Source organism: Vulpes vulpes, chromosome X, assembly GCF_048418805.1.
Source record: "Vulpes vulpes isolate BD-2025 chromosome X, VulVul3, whole genome shotgun sequence".
NCBI classification, from domain to species: Eukaryota; Metazoa; Chordata; class Mammalia; order Carnivora; family Canidae; genus Vulpes; species Vulpes vulpes.
Genome location: NC_132796.1, coordinates 81,085,208 through 81,102,558, shown reverse-complemented (window position 1 = coordinate 81,102,558; position 17,351 = coordinate 81,085,208). Strand labels below are relative to the sequence as shown.

The following is a 17,351-nucleotide window of genomic DNA, read 5'->3' as shown; positions in this document are numbered from 1 at the left end:
AGAAGATACTTACCCTGCTAGAGCTTACATTCAACTAGGAAGAGTTAGGTAATGGAGAAAATAAACAAACAAATGGTAGAGTGTGAAAGAAGTTAATAGCTGTCATGGAATAAAGGACCAGGGAAAGCATATTAAGAGTTTTGGTCAGGGAAGGGCAGTTAAAATGGGGTAATCAGGGTAGGCCTCATTGAAAAGGAAATATTTGAGCAAAGACTTGAAGGAAGTGAGACACGAGATGTGGATATTTGAAGGGAGAGTTTTCCAGTTAGAGAGAGAGCCATCACAGAGGCTCTGAGGCAAACACATGCTTGAAACATTTGTGGAATAGCCAAGAAACCACTGTGTGTGGAGCTGAATGAGTGAAGGAGAGAACAGAATGGGATAAGATAAGATGGGGATGGTACACACAGTAGAGGGCCATGGAAGTCATTAAAAGGATCTTGTTTTTAAAAGGCATGTGGATCTTTTAGAGAGTTTTGATTTATGTTGAATGTCATGTCAAGACTACAGTTAGGCATGTAACATGCAAAAGGGTAGAGACCAGAAGACCAGTTAAGAGGCTTTTACAGCAATCCAAACAAGAGATGAAGATGACTTGGATCAGATTGGTAGCAATGAAAGTAGGGAGAAGTGATCAGATTATATATACATACACACATTCACACACACACACACACACACACACACACACATGCTTACTCACAATCATGTCGTTTCTTTTTTTTTGAGAGAGAGAGGGAGGGAGGGAGAGAGAGAGAGGCAGGAAAGGGCAGAGGGGGAGAGAGAGAGAGAATCTTAAGCAGGCTCCATGCCCAGTGCGGAGACAGACCTGGGGCTTGACCTCATGACCCTGAGATCATGACCTGAGCCAAAATCAAGAGTCAGACACTTAACTAACTGAGCCACTCAGGTGCTCCCATGTAGTTTCTTTTTAATCAGCTTCATTGAAGTATATCCTGCCACACTACCAAATTGCTGTATGAGTTCTAGCAATCTTGGGGTGGAGGCTTTTGGGTTTTCTATGTAGAGTATAATGTCATCAGCGAAGAGGGAGAGTTTGACTTCTTCTTTGCCAATTTGAATGCTTTTAATGTATTTTTGTTGTCTGATTGCTGAGGCTAGAACTTCCAGTACTATGTTGAATAGCAGTGGTGAGAGTGGACATCCCTGTCTTGTTCCTGATCTTAGGGGAAAGGCTCCCAGTGCTTCCCCATTGAGAATGATATTTGCTGTGGGCTTTTCATAGATGGCTTTTAAGATGTTGAGGAATGTTCCCTCTATCCCTACACTCTGAAGAGTTTTGATCAGGAATGGATGCTGTATTTTGTCAAATGCTTTCTATGCATCTAATGAGAGGATCATATGGTTCTTGGTTTTTCTCTTGCTGATATAATGAATCACACTGACTGTTTTATGAGTGTTGAACCAGGCTTGTGTCTCGGGAATAAATCCTACTTGGTCATGGTGAATATTTTTCTTAATGTGTTGTTGGATCCTATTGGCTATATCTTGTTGAGAATTTTTGCATCCATGTTCATCAGGGATATTGGTCTGTAATTCTCCTTTTTGGTGGGGTCTTTGTCTGGTTTTGGAATTAAGGTGATGCTGGCCTCATAGAACGAATTTGGAAGTACTCCATTTCTTTCTATCTTTCCAAACAGCTTTAGTAGAATAGGTATGGTTTCTTCTTTAAATGTTTGATAGAATTCCCCTGGGAAGCCATCTGGACCTGGACGTTTGTGTCTTAGGAGTTTTTTGATGACTGCTTCAATTTCCTCCCTGGTTATTGGCCTGTTCAGGTTTTCTATTTCTTCCTGTTCCAGTTTTGGTAGTTTGTGGCTTTCCAGGAATGCGTCCATTTCTTCTAGATTGCCTAATTTATTGGCGTATAGCTGTTCATAATATGTTTTTATTTTTTATTTATTTTATTTTATTTTATTTATTTATGATAGTCACAGAGAGAGAGAGAGGCAGAGACACAGGCGGAGGAAGAAGCAGGCTCCATGCACCGGGAGCCCGATGTGGGATTCGATCCCGGGTCTCCAGGATCGCGCCCTGGGCCAAAGGCAGGCGCCAAACCGCTGCGCCACCCAGGGATCCCCAATATGTTTTTAAAATCGTTTGTATTTCCTTGGTGTTGGTAGTGATCTCTCCTTTCTCATTCATGATTTTATTAATTTGAGTCTTCTCTCTCTTCTTTTTAATAAAGCTGGCTCATGGTTTATCTATCTTATTAATTCTTTCAAAGAACCAACTCCTGGTTCTGTTGATCTGTTCCACAGTTCTTCTGGTCTCGATTTCGTTGAGTTCTGCTCGAATCTTTATTAACTCTCCTCTTCTGCTGGGTGTAGGATCTATTTGCTGTTTTTTCTCTAGCTCCTTTAGGTGTAAGGTTAGCTTTTGTATTTGAGTTCTTTCCAGTTTTTGAATGGATGCTTGTATTGCGATATATTTCCCCCTTAGGACTGCTTTTGCTGCATCCCAAAGATTTGGAACGGTTGTATCTTCATTCTCATTAGTTTCCATGAATCTTTTTAATTCTTCCTTAATTTCCTGGTTGACCCTTTCATCTTTTAGCAGGATGGTCCTTAACCTCCATGTGTTTGAAGTCCTTCCAAACTTCTGGTTGTGATTTAATTTTAATTTCAAGGCATTATGGTCCAAGAATATGCAGGGGATGATCCCAATCTTTTGGTATTGGCTCAGACCCGATTTGTGACCCAGTATGTGGTCTATTCTGGAGAAAGTTCCATGTGCACTTGAGAAGAATGTGTATTCAGTTGAGTTTGGATGTAAAGTTCTGTAGATATCTGTGAAATCCATCTGGTCCAGTGTATCATTTAAAGTTCTCGTTTATTTGGAGATGTTGTGTTTAGAATACCTATCGAGTATAGAAAGCACTAGATTGAAGTCACCAAGTATAAGTGTATTATTATCTAAGTATGCCTTAACTTTGGTTATTAATTGTTAGATACAATAAAATTGCCTGATTTTAATTCTACAATTCAATTATGGGTCAACCATGTCTTAGATGGATGCTATAATGTCTCCTGCTAAATAAACTGAAATAGCTGGGTTTTCCCTAAGAGTATTGTCTTAAGGTTTTAAGATATTACACAAAGTCTTTGGCAATATAATAAGGGACTTGGTAATTTAAAAAAAAAAACTTGATTTCAGCCAAAGATGGATGAGGCTTGAAATACAAATGGGAGGCATGGGCTTGCTTTGCACAGCACAAGACTTTACCAATACAGAAAGCATAACTGGTTGCTATACCCACATGCAAGCCAATGGTGTTAGTGAGCAAAGATTTCTTGCTTTTGGATATAGATGGGAGAAAAATTGGGATGTTGTCACATTGCACACTTCACCAACTAGAACCAGCTGCCTGTCCTACACAGGACCAGGTCTCCAACAATGGCTACATGGTTATGGAAGAAACATTTCTCTGCATTTGGACTGCCAACCAGAATTCACTCAGAGTAGTGGCTACTATTGAAGGTGCTTTGGTAGGCCAGAATTTTTTTTAAAGTCTATTAATAATAGTTGCCATTTATTGAGTACCTACTCTATGGCCAAATAAGCATTTTGATAAGTTAACTTTCTATTCTTCACCACTTTGTGATGTATATTTTGTCCTCTTTTTAAAAAAGATTTATTTATTTATTTGAGAGAGAGAGAGAGTGGGGAGGGGAGGAGTGGAGAGAAAATCGCAAGCAAACTTTCCCCACTGAGGGCAGAGCCAAAGTGGGGCTTAATCCCATGACCCTGAGATCATGACTTGAGCCAAAATCAAGTGGCTTAACTGACTTAGCCACCCAGGTGCCCCTATTTTTGTCCTCTTATAATTGAACTTAATGCTTAGAGAGAAGTGAAATGTAGTTCTAGCTCTGAAACCACTGAAGCCTCAACTCTTTATCCCATATGAGCCTAAGGGTGATCCATCATTTAAGGAATTTAAGTGAATTGACAGCACATGATTGAGTCTTGCTGAGGCAAGAGAACAAGAGGTAGTGGGAGCCAGGATGGAGCACTTTGGGTACAGGATTATGATTCTACTAGGTATGATGATTTTACTCTTGTTATTTTATTTTTGGTGGGAAATCCTGCTGCTCAGACACTTCTTCTATGGGGGAGGAAGTAGGTGGTATGAAGATTTAGGAAGCTGATAAAATATGGAGCTAGATTGAAATGGAAGCTATTGGAAACACACAGCTTGGTCCCCCACAGCATTTTGCAGCCAACTTGAATGGAACTAGCACCAATGCAATGTTAGAATGTGATGACAGGAGGTACATGTAGGGTGCTGAGTGATGTTGCAGAATGTGGGCCATGTTGGTGAGCCCAAAACGATTGCCCTTTCAGGGCAGGAAGAAGAAAAATGGGGTAAACCTATCACAGTGTACACCCCAGCCAATAAGTAATTAAGGGAAAGCCACTGGACCACTGTCCATATGTTGGCAGGCAAAGTAAAGACTCTTCTGGGCAGGGCTCATTCCTTTACCCACTAGACACTTAGAGGCTCAAGAGCCAAACTTGTTCTTGGCCTGGCTCCTGTAGCTGCAGGTGCCAGCTCAGTTGCAAACAAGTACCGTGACAATGACGAGGAACAACATGATTGGAAACTATTCATTATATGGCGATGGAGGAGGGGGCAGAAGGCTCCTTCAATTGTGATGCCAAAATGGCAAAGGAAATGTTGGTGGTAAACCCGAGGACCTGAGGAAGACTGAAATGGGTACATGGCATCTTACAAATCATTAAACCTGTTACCATGTCCTGAGCCTCACCTTTACCATAAGAGTGATAATGATTTCTGGAAGGTTAGAGAGAATGCATTGGCCCAGCACAACCAACATTGTGCCCTGCATAGTATAGCTATTAGTGCAGGTGACATCAAGGATTGGGCTTCTTTAATAATCTACAAAATGCTATTGTTGAGATACCATTTAAAGGACTGCCTAAAGTAGGTGTTTATAACCCTCAAACTTATACAAATAATGAGTTAGGAAAGATCACAGGAGTGTACCATGGAGCTAAATAAGAAAAGGTTTCATTGGTCCTGGAACGCCTTTGCTATTCTTATGAACAGGAATAAAAGGCAAATGTTCTAGATTATAGATATTTATCCTGATACCATAAGCTAGCTCTGATCTTGATACACATACCTGTGTCTTTGGTAAACACATGAGTCTAAGTAGAATCTATGTAATTCTGCCATGGGAGAGGCATCTTCCACGGAATTGAAAAATTCATGAAGGTAGCTTCTTACATGAACCTCTTAAGACTGTCTCCCAATGTGGGAGATAAAACATTGTATTGTTCAGGATTTGGTAATATGGGCCTGCATACTAATGAGCATTTATATCATTTAGATATTAGATGGGCTGGTGTTGGTAAGATTGATGGTAAGATACGAAATTCAGATAGTATTTATCCGAGAGAGTTTGAAGACTCTAAATGACGAATGAACAAGATTAGACAAGATTGTCTTTTCCACAGTTGGGTCCTATGAAAGAAATGCCCTGAAAGCAGATTATGACACACACACTTCTGCTTCAGGTAAAAAATAAAAAAAAATTTACCAAGCACAACACACCCAATATCAGAAAAGAATCATTGCTGAGGGCAGTGATGGACTGATAACACTAGGGATAAAGATCTTCCTGAAGGGAAATAGTTTGGTAATCCCTGCTCTCTACTTGAATGCTAGGGGAGTAACTATATCACTTAAGTGATTAAAAAGTTTTTTGAATTATGTCACACAACCACTTAAACATGAACAGGATTTAAACTACCATTTACTAATGTCTGCTCAAAGAGTTTAGAAAGAAAATGTGGAAAAACAGTGGGGCTAATCATTTGTGCCTCTTGCAGGGTTTCAGGACACAAGAGCCTTATTCTGTAGTATGGCACTGCAGGAACATCACACACACACACACACACACACACACACACACACCCTGTATTTTAAAGCACGGCAATTCAGTTTTACCTGCTGTTAAATTAAACGTTGTTTCTTGTTATGAATTTTATTCTCATGTGACACCATAGGCTGATGAGCCAACTGATGCCCACGGGGAAGAACTCATAAGCAATGATATCTGAGTTCCCTGCTTCCCTGGTGAGGCCTCAGAAGTGCCTGAAAAAAGAGTGGGAAGTCCTACTACCCAAAGTGAAATTAAATGAGGGAGGAACTTCTTGATACAAGGTGAATGGTCATTGGTGGTGGAAGTGGGCTGGGGTATGATATCCAGCTGGCATCCTATCTCCTTGCCATGACCTCTGAAATGTCATGATGGAGGTATCGTGGAGTCCATTGTTTTTCTTATTGGAAATTTTTATCAAGATCACTGAAGATTCACACGTAGTTGTAAGAACTAATATAGAGAGATTCTGTGCACCCTTTACCCCCACCCTGCCAATGGTAACAGAGTCTGTTTGTTGCTTCTTACTTCATGGAATGTATATCCCTAGGAAATAGGAGAAGAATACTGTAGTTAAAACATGAAAGTGCATGTATAATGGGGCCAAACTGCCAATTTCCTTTTCACTCCAAGGTGAGTTGTTTGGGAGAACATGGAGAACTTACAAGTGCTGTTCCCTGTAAAAACTGTGACTCTGAGCTAGTCCATGTAACACCAGATGGAGTCCCTGGTCTGAGTTACTTAGTGGCAGAATTCACATGACATTTTCTGCACTGCTCACAAGGCTGGGCATTTCCCTGTGAGCTAGGCAAAATGGCTAGTGTCAAGGGGGTGGGCAGGAAGGAAGGTAACAGAAGACAGAAGTACCAGCTCGTTGATGTTTGTCATTTTTATTTGCAATACTTTAGGTCCAAGTTTCAAACTGCAATATTTTTACACTCAAGACACAGTCATGCACAATCCATAATTCAATTTTCTATTGCTTCAACCACAATTTAAAATAACAATATTGGAAACAAAAGTTTAAAAAAAATCAGAAGCTGAGGTCAGAAGGATGGAACCATACCATCAGCAGGTCTACGAAAGAAATAACTTACTGAAAAAACTCAAACAAACAAAAAGACCATAAATACCTTTAATCCAAAGTTACAGAAGAATTTCACTACACATGGGTTTTACAGGAAACACATTTTAACAAAAGTGATGCACAACCAAATGAGATACAATTCTGATAAAAAAATGAAAATATAGATCCTCCTCAACTTGTTTTGTCTGGATATCATGAGTACAATCCCAGTAGATGTCAGCACCTTGTGATCTGACTCCTCCTGGCTGATGTACTGAGACTTAAAACTCAACCCACTAATGGTTATAGGATTCTGTGAAAGGTCTTATCACTAATGAATATAGTATATGCGGGTCCATAAAGCACACCACACACAAGCACACATACTCAACTTGAATTTCACACTCAGGGCTAGTTGGCACTCTGTTAAGAGGCAGGGCATCGGGACTAAGTGACTTCCAGTTTACCCTCTTTCCGGCAGTCTACTCATAAACTGGCCACTCACTGTGGGAGTTGTCATCAAAAATACTATCTTTGGTTCCCAACAAGTGGATGTGTCAACATTCCTTGATGCTAATAGCACATACTTACTTTTTCACTTCTTTGTCTGCAACCTACAAGGGCTTATGTCTGCTCTCACTAGTCCTAGCCATTGAAATGCATGGGTTCTGCCATCTTGTGCCATTTACAAAGTAAAGTCTATAAACCCAACATCACTTTGTAGGAAAGGAAAGGCCCAAACATTGTTCTGTTCTAGCAAGTGTGACAGTGTATTTCTGTTCTAGTAGCAAATATTGGCCACAGCTTAATGAAAACCAGACTTCACATACAGAGCATATGGAAAATAAAAACTGGGAACACATCACAGAAAAAGGACATTAAAACAACAACGAAACAAAATGCGAGGATTGGGAAGGCTGCCATAAGTTTTATCAACATTCCCTAGTGTTATTTTCATTTACTTAAGGTTTTTTTCTTCCCCCATCATCTTACATATTTCTACAGTTTAACGGCAACATAAGAAACCCAGGCTTAAGCATGCAATATTTGCCATCAATCACTTTAGCAGGTTGAATTTGCAAGGCAACCTATAGTACCACAGAATGATAGAACTTTTGGAAAGACCTTGGAGGTCATCTGGTCCAATAGCCTTATTTTACAGATGAAGGAACAGCCATGAGAAGGTTAAGTGGCTTGCCCAAGGCCACAAACGAAGTGAGAAACAGAGCCTATGGTAGAATCCAGGTCTCCTTACTCCTAGGCTGGTCCTCCTTCCACCACGTCTGCTTGCTTCTTTATAACTCCTGCTGACTTCCTCTTAGGTACTAAATCAGGTGAACACAATACTTCCCTCAACTGCTGGTAGGTATTATGGGGCAGCATTCACCTGACAGCAGCTTCCAAAGGAGACTCTGACAGCCTCAACCTGTTTCTATCAGTTTATCCTGCAAGTATGACTATATTACATGGCAGTAAATGCTATTTGTACGGTAGTATACTTGCACATAGACATGTGCACGTGGAGGTGACAGCTCCGTTCCCGCATTTGCAGATTCAGTTAGGGATTGTTTAATAATAAACAGACATTCTCAATGCATGAGGAGTTGGGTGATATTCATTTGGCCACTACAGGAGTGTGGGATCAGGAAAGGAGTGACAAAATTAAAGCTAACCAACAGAAAGATGATATCAGAAGCAAATCTCTTATGAAAAATTCTTTCTTAGGGAAAAATATTTCCACTGTTTCCAAGGTACCATTTATTTCCTTCCCAAGCCACATGCAAATATGTTCAGAATTGTGTGTTAAGTTCACTAGAAATCCCAGGCCTATTAGACCATCAATTTACAAATGCTGAGTTGTGGTCCTCTTGCTCAGAGGCTGGGAGAAGCTTGCATCACTGGCCATGCCTGTGTTTAACTGAATATTAACTGCGAGTAGCACAGAGAAGGACCATGAGATTTGACCGGGGATGGCAGGGATAAAGAACTCTCTTTAAGCATTATTTTCACATTGAGAATGGCAATGAAAAGTGGGTTCTCTCAGTATAAGGTCTGCTCTTGGGGAAACAGAGTCACATCTGAGCCCACTGCATTATAAAACCCATCATCTAAAATTTCTTTGGTGGTTAGAGGAAAATTTTTCTCTCTTGGTACTCTCCCTTTGCCCTGTAAAAATGACAGTAGTTACTGCAATCAACCTATCATCAGGCAGCACAGAATGCACATGGAGGCCATCTCCAGCCAAAGCGAATAGGAGCTGAAGACCAATAGGCAAAGGCAGTTCTAAATATTTGTCTTTATGTTTTCATAGTCGGCTTTTAATTGCAAGTCCTAACTTCTACTGAAATAAAAGGGACTTGTCTACTCATCACTAAAAGGAGAATTGTACCTGAATGATATAACATCTGGTGGAACAAGGACACGGTGGAAGTTGGGGGGAGTCCTCCTTCTGTTCTTCTAAAACTCAACCTGAAAATTTGCTAAAATGAGCCAGAAAGGTGATACCTGAACATCACCCCATCCAATCTAAAGTGACCAAAACATAAGCCTCTGCACCATGTCAAAGCAGAAGGCAGCCAATTTTAAAGCAGAAGGATATGTCTGGAGATCTAATAGCGACATCTCCCTAGCTTCCACTTAGAGATAATAGTCTGCTAAGAAAGCATGTGCCATACCCGAGCGTGTGCCAACCTCAGTACCCAGGCAAATATAAAGCCTATGGAATAATTGTAACTAGCAAATATCTGTGCCCTGCATGCTCTGGGCTCTGGTCAGAAGACATCTGCTTCTGGCGTCTTTTCTATGTTTCTACAGTCCCCTTTCCAATGTTTATTTATTATAAAGCAATATTATAACAGTATCAAAGAAAATTTTTAAAGGAAATTTTTTTTGCATAATCCCACCACTGTAACACAACTGATTTCAACAATCAGTGTTCCCAGTCTTTGTCCGTTATGCACACTTATTTTTCCATAGTTGTAATCCCTCTTTGTGTTATTTAAAAGTGATTTGATAGATTCTCTCTGAGAACTGGCAGCCTCACTAGAAATAAACACGCCACTGCGCAAAGGAATATAGTTATTTACACGATCTTTGAGTGGAGAAATATCCTTTATAGACAAACATCTCAAACTATCAAAACAGTTATACAGACGACAGGAAGCAATTTCATATTTCTTTTTCTTTTAGCAATGGAATGTGCTTCACAGGGGAGGGATGGATGTGTGGGATTAGGTGGTTAAACTCAACATTGGGGTGCAATTCACAAGCCTGAAGAAATCTGAGTAACACAATTAAAGAATAAATACTTGAGTTAAATCTTCTTACATGACTTGGCCATCCAGTAGCCAAAACGGAACATGGACACACAAATATTTACAATGACACATAGACGAGATCAGCAAGAACGAAGTCATTACCCAACACGGTGACTGATTTGGGGGGATTGTGTCATCCAAAAATCCTCATGGGATTATGACAACGCACCGGATCCTTGCTACAACATTAATGTTCTCTTCTCTCTTAAATAAATAATCTCTACTGTGCTTCTTACCCTTCCCTGACTTTCCCTCTGCCCCATCCCTATCTCAGGACATTTTGCCATCAACACTCCACAACGTGCCTTCATTATTTCTGGGCACACTAGCAATTTTAAGGATCTGGATAGATTCATCTGTGTCAAGATGAGCTTAAAAAAAATCCAGAGAAAGGGAATAAACGACCACCTGGAGTCCAAGTTGTTCAAGTGTACCCAATGTGAATCCTTCAGCATCATTTTGGCAGGAGAAACAGCTTCTTGCTAATACTTATTAGAAATATACATAACTCTCCAACGTGGGGGAGGGGTTTTAGAAGCTATTCTCATTTAAAAATTTACATAGATATAAATTTGTAAGAGTAAAGCCTACTGCACTATATTACCATAAAATCTTGGTACAATGTGGGTGCGGGGAAGAAGTACCTGGCTCCTCATTGGTAATATGCAGAACCGAAAGCATAAAAGAGCAACCATTTTTCTGCCTACAGTGATCTCAGGATCACTGCTCCAGGTCTCTCCCCACCCAAAAGGCCTTTAAGACATATAAGAGACACTAATCAACAACTAGGGCTTCCCAACCAGCTTTGTGATTCTCTCCACTGGCAGGGGCATAGTTAGTGTACTGAATTCTACTCACACCCCAGGTATTATCTCATTGAATTCCCTGGCACTATGAATGAAACATTAAAAAAAAGAACATTTAACTTTTAAGTGAAATAAATATTAAGGCCTCTCTCTCTCTCTCTCTCTCTCTCTCTCTCTCTCTCTCTCTTTCTCTCTCTCTCTCTCTCTCTCTCATTAGAACAGTGTGGCTTTAAAAATTTCAGGCCCAACCACCTTTTTGCCAGGTATAACACAGCATGCTTCAAATGAATGTAACCATTTGATCTTCTTTTTGCATGTGTTGTTTTATCTCACTGTGGGTATTTTCTAGGGGGTCAAGCCCTCCCAAATTTTATAGTCAAAGAAAACAATAGGAAAATAGGAAATCCACCAGTGGTGCCATTTCCTAAACATAAACACATGCACTATATGGTTAGCAGAAACTCTCTAAAGAAAGTGCTTGCCTTTTAAGGAACAGATGGATGGTTAAATGGACAGATGTACCTTGGCAGAGAAGAGAGGCTCGGGCCACCGATCTCTTTCTCCTTCTTGCTGAATGTAGATATGTAACATACTGAGAATCTGAATAGAACCTATCAAGAAGCCTTCTATCGAACAGACTGTTTCTCAAAGGCATGGAGAAACCACTTTACAGAGTTTATGAAACTGACAATACATTTGAAAGAGAAGCATACCCATTTTTTCTACACAGACACCCTCCAGATATTTTTCTACTCTAGAAGATTCAGGAAGTGCCAACTGTTGAATTGTTAAGAAGTAGCTACATGATTGGGCTGATACTTCTTGGGATATGATCACAAACCCTAATTATTTTTTTTATTTTTTTTCCTAATTATTTTTCACTGGAAAATTTCCAGATCTTTCTGAATGCAGTTTTGGAATTCAAAAGCTGAAAGGACAAAATCTGACCATACTATATCCTGAAACAGAAATTGATGAGACAGAGGGAAAATGGGAACAAGTACTTAGAGCCAAATGTTGATTGGGATGTAGTTGTCATGGACCCCCTGTTTCTGACAGGTTTGGATGCTTAGAAATATCTCTGTTCCCCAGTTCTTTTAAGAAATTTAAAAAATGGTGTAACTTGTCACATGATTCTGATCGTAAGCAAATGTTGGCTAAGGGGTCTGTTTCCTCCAAAGGTGCCTATTTTACAAGCAAAAGAGAGGATTAAGTTAGGTCTCCTGATCTTTGTTTCCTTCTGTCCACCAAAGATCTGTGTCACACACTCATCTTGCTTCCCTTTTGGCTCTCAGAGAAAGTCCCATCTTTGTCTAAGAATGGTTTCTCCCGTTGGGATTTCCTAGGTTGAGGACCTGGACCCACCCAACGGGAGTACCACCACTTTCAATGTGTCCTTTGTCAGGTGCCATGAAGATGAATGAGCCAGTTTCTAGAAATGATACATCAACTACCTCTGAAGCGTCGTTGTGAAAATGTGACAGGATTTCACCATTTGAGCTTTATTTAGATAGACGGTTTTGAAAAGCCCTTCCTGAACACACATATTCCTCTTTGCTTTTGGAAAAATGCCTTAAAAGAAACCTTTTATAATACAAATGCAGAAAAAAAAGGCACACAAACCAAGCCACCACTATAGAAGAAGACTAAAAAATTGCAACTCTATTAGGGCATGGACTTCCACATGTTCACACAGTACTTGCTCTGGGGTAATTTTTGTTTGTTTCGTTTTGTTTTTGTGTTTTGTGTGTGTGGTTTTTTGTTTTTGTTTTTTGTGTTTTACTTTCTTTTCTTTTCTTTAAAAAAAAAAAAGTTTCGACATCTTTTTTTTTTTTTTTTTCCCCTGGACATCTAATGACAATGCAAGTGAAAAACATCACATTGGGCAAGGAGTTTTGAAGGAGGTTCGAATGCAAGAGGGACTATTCTCTAACTTAAAAACGAACACGACACTATGAAGTGGGAGTGTGCATCTTTGAGAAACCTCTTTTTCTTCAAAGTGAATGCACAAAATGAGGGGATTCACTACTGGCTCTTTCGCTTCACGGTAGAAGTGACCACTTTCTGGCCACGTCGACATTGCTGCCCTGGTCGGGCTGCGATTCGGGCTTACAAATAAATTACATAATCTGAGGGAGTAGGAAAAAGGCTTATAAGAAGTTTCTATTCATTTGAAAGTTAAAGATCCCCCACCCCCTTTGACTGTATTTTCTTCCATGTTTCCTGCAGCAGAGTATCAGTTCAGTCTTACTCAGGAGGGAGATGGTGTGGGGTAAGGCTCGCAGTCCTAGCGGCTGCTGTTCTTAATCGCTTCCTTTGCAGCAATAATCAGAGGAGTCAGGCTGGAGAGAGGCTTGGCTAATTTTAAAAACGGATGCTGCAAAAGGAGGGGGAAAAAGAAGAGGAATTACTGGAATCCTTTCCTCCAACAGGTATATCACCTTACATTCTCAAGCAGCCCTTTTTCATTCAAATGTGTACCTTGAGCAGCCAATTAAACACAACTTGATTAAAAATGGTGCCAGCTTTTGGCCTTCAGATGTCCTTGTCATTCGGTGTCATGAAATCCTCTGGCCGCTGACTGGCAGAGCCAGGAACTCAGAGTAGGGGTCACTATGTTTGTAAACAGTCTCATTTTCTGATTTTCTCAAACAAATGCATTTATCTGGAGCAGCTCTTGTGCTTGAAAACGTGTCTTTGGTGGCCTCTGACCCTGAAGCCAATGGTTTCTCAACTGCTAAACCCGGTAGCTGCACCTCCACCATTTCTCTTTTGGCTCCTCTGCAGTACTTAATGTAAATGGATATCCCTTCCTTTTCTGAAATGTTTTCCTCATTGGGGGCCTGTAATATTCTCCCATCCTGGTTCTTTTCCACATGTATGCTCACCGACTCCCCCTTCTATCTTCTTCCCTGCTTCCCTTTCCTCTTCCCACCTCCCAGATCTCAGCACTCAGTACTCATTATGTTCTTGTTCTAACTTAATTCCTCTGAGAGCTCACTTTCTTTCATGGTTTGGACCTTTCATCAGCTTTATGGGGATGACTCCCAAACCAATATGGTGTGACCTGATCTCTTCCCTGAAGTCTGCTCCTATTTCTCCAATTGCCTGCTGGGTATTTCCTTCTGAATGTCCTTCTGTCCCCTTGAGTCCAACATTTAAAGAGCTATGTTAAAAAGTCTCCCAAATAGGGTACTCTTGTGTGATGTAAGCTGCAGAGGCTTTGGAATCTGTGCACCTACGTTCAAGTCTCTCCTCTGCTTATTATAATGGTTAGGTGAGGTAAATAAGTGACAGTTCCTTGTAAGCTACACAGAGGCAAAGAAATGTTAACCAGTGTATTATCCTTCATCATTTCTGCTTTTCCTACATGCTGCCATTGGTTTGATATTCTGAAATTACTTTTGTCTTCCTCTCTTATATTCTACATGTAAGCAGCTACCAAGTCCTTTCTTCTCAATGCCTTCTACCATTATCTCTTGCTTTCCCTGCTTCAGGGCTAATCACCAAACCCTCAACTATAACCATAAATTCTCCCTGATCTTCCTGCTCCCATTTTTTCCTGTTGCTAACTCTTATTGCATACCACCAGATTCACCTTCCTAAGCAAAACTATCACCATGTGTCGCTCAGATATGGTCAGGGTTTCCCCACTGGCTACAGCCCCAATTCAATAGCCTGGTGTTCAAGGCCCTCTATGGCCCTATCTCTTACAGCCTCTTGACTGGATGTGTTTACTTCGTCTGTCTGCTTTATTTTCTGTTCACTTAAACTTTGCCTTCATGGCTTTGCTCACACTATAATCCTTCCATCTGAAATCCCTTCCCCTGTTTACCTCAACCAGTTAAACCTGCTCTGTCCTTCAAGACTCAGAACAACTCTTTCCCATTTACAGATAGGTTCTGATCACCACAACCCATAGGAACATTTCTCTAATCAACCATGGCATTTATTGTTTGAATAGCCACTTGGTTTGAATGAGTCTTTAAAACACCCTGTGGTTATTTTTGCCACATACCCAAAGACATTATAAACTTTTGGAGAGTAGGAATCATGCCTCTAAGGTCTGTATCACCCACTGTAGTGAGCCTTGCAAATAGAAGTTGCTCAAAAATATATCAATCGATGGACAGAGACTTGACTTGGGCCATACAGAAATACACATAAATACTGAAGACCTGTGTCTTTTCTCAAGCCTTCTGGGTGTGTGTGTGTGTGTGTGTGTGTGTGTGTGTGTAGGGGGGTGAATGTCATGCATCCCTCTCTTTTCTAGCCCCTGATATGGGCAGTTATAGGCTAGAGTCAGAGAATAGCATTATATGGACTTCAGGCAATATGCAGGATATTGGTAATGTGTAAAATGAAAAGAGGCAACAAATAAATGATTCAATTTAGACTCCAAATATAGTTTTGCGTTACTTATCTGACTGCTTTAGATCAAAGAACTATCGGGGAAGGAAGTAACTAGGTAGCTGAGTTAATGATCTACCTAGCTGTATAGCTACATTGAGAACCCGTCTCATCACTTATCCTTGGAATGTGTATCAGGATGTGTACGTGGGTGGTGGGAGGGGTGAAGAGATGTGGGAGCGAGGCACTCCAAAGTTTAGGTTTTTCATCTGTAATTTGAAACTGGGTTAAATAGAGGATTACCAAAGAACCATTGCAGATTTGAAATTCTAAGCCCTTGGGAAGCCTGTGAAATGCTCACAGCAGAAAAGGGAGGTGTGGCCTCTTTGATTCCTGGAAATCAGTTTGTCCCAGGTGTGATTTCGGTTGGAGTGGGGTATTTTGACTAGGGTGTAGCTCTCCATCTCTGGAGGGGGGTTCAGGAGCAATAGGAATTATTTTCGTTCTTTCTTTTTTGCCTGGAGCAGACTGAGTCTGTGGGTACCACACTAGATAACCAAATGTTGCACCTTTTGTTTAACTGGATTAAGTGTTCAAAGTCACTTTTCTTAGATGTTACAGGGCTTGATACACGTCCCTGAGGAATAGTCCTCATGTGTAGTCCCAGGCATGTGTTACTTTATCAATAGAAGTATATATTTTTGTCTCTAAATCGGTTTGTATGTTTGTGTGGGGGAGAGTCAGACAATCTAGGGCTCAGATCTCAGTTCTGTCACTCGATGGCTGTGTAAGCCTCAATTTCTACATCTGTAACAGGAGATAATCACACCTACCCTATAGAGTTGTTTAAAGAATTCAATGAGATAATGTGTGTAAAGAATGTGGTCCACCATTGGTACTAATGATCATCAGATAGACTAATCCCTGAGAGCCATGAAAAGGACAAATGGTTACAGAGGCACTCACCACTGGATGGTACTCACCCAGGCAAGCAGGTGCCTGCCATTTGGCATCACAAGCAAAGGGGCTTTGACCAGTAAAGCATTAGAGTAGCAAATGCCATGGAAATAATTGCATAGTTATGTAGAGAATTACCTCCGGCCAAGAGCACCTGCACACAACATCCAGGGGCACAAGTAAAGTTTAGAACAAAACAGCAACACCAGAGGTTCACAGTTTTCTTTTTCCTCGCAAAATAAGACTCCAGGAAGAACAAAAGAGATTTATAGATTAAACCGCCAACTTCTCAGAAAAAGGGCAACATGCCAGTCAATCATGTATTAGATGCATGCCTATACTTATGTGCCTGCAGTCTAGAATCAAATGGGTTACAGCCCAACTTGAACTAGACATCTCTTGACACAGCTAGACTCTTACTGTCACACGCTGAGATGGAAAACTCAATATAATCACTCTCTCTGTGAAATCATCCTATTTTATTTTCACCTGCAAAAGCTCCTTGGCAGATCCTCGCCTGTCCACATCCATCTCAAGACAGCGATTTAAAAAGTCACGGAACACAGCTGACAGTCTCTCAGGATTCTGGAGCTCTGGGGTTCCATTAGTGGCTATCAGATATAATGCCTACAGAAAAGATAAAAAGAAAAAAAAACAGAAAAATCCATTCAGTGCATACAAATTAGGATCGTGAGTTGGCACAGAAGGTACAGATCCAATTTCTTCCAGTTTATACCCTGGGTCTTCAAAATTCCATTTTATAGAATGACACTAACATACATTTCAAAGTTTCTATAACATTTAGAAGTCATTCCTCTCGGCAGTAACTGAGGTGAGATTGAGGGGCCCCACCCAGAAAAACTTGGTAATAAAGTCATAAGGTTGTCCTTTGACAGTTAAGTATGGAAAAGTCCATTTATAATGAGTG

General features: G+C 40.5%; 1 protein-coding gene across 42 annotated transcripts in view; it reads right to left on the bottom strand.

Moving 5' to 3' along the window:
* Nucleotides 1-6,801: 6,801 nt before the first annotated feature.
* Nucleotides 6,802-17,351, bottom strand: part of PAK3 (p21 (RAC1) activated kinase 3) — a 261,514-nt gene continuing 250,964 nt past the window's right edge. For 21 of the 42 annotated variants that reach the window (XM_072743912.1, XM_072743889.1, XM_072743896.1 and 18 more), the window contains 3 exons: nucleotides 16,913-17,050; nucleotides 16,450-16,577; nucleotides 12,584-13,493 (listed from right to left, as the gene is read on the bottom strand). In XM_072743912.1, the coding sequence (XP_072600013.1) occupies nucleotides 16,479-16,577; nucleotides 16,913-17,050 (237 nt within the window). In that variant the 3' untranslated portion in view covers nucleotides 12,584-13,493; nucleotides 16,450-16,478. Of the gene's footprint in view, nucleotides 13,494-16,449; nucleotides 16,578-16,912; nucleotides 17,051-17,351 lie in introns of all 42 variants that reach the window. The other 21 variants (XM_072743906.1, XM_072743904.1, XM_072743898.1 and 18 more) reach the window with 2 other exon arrangements.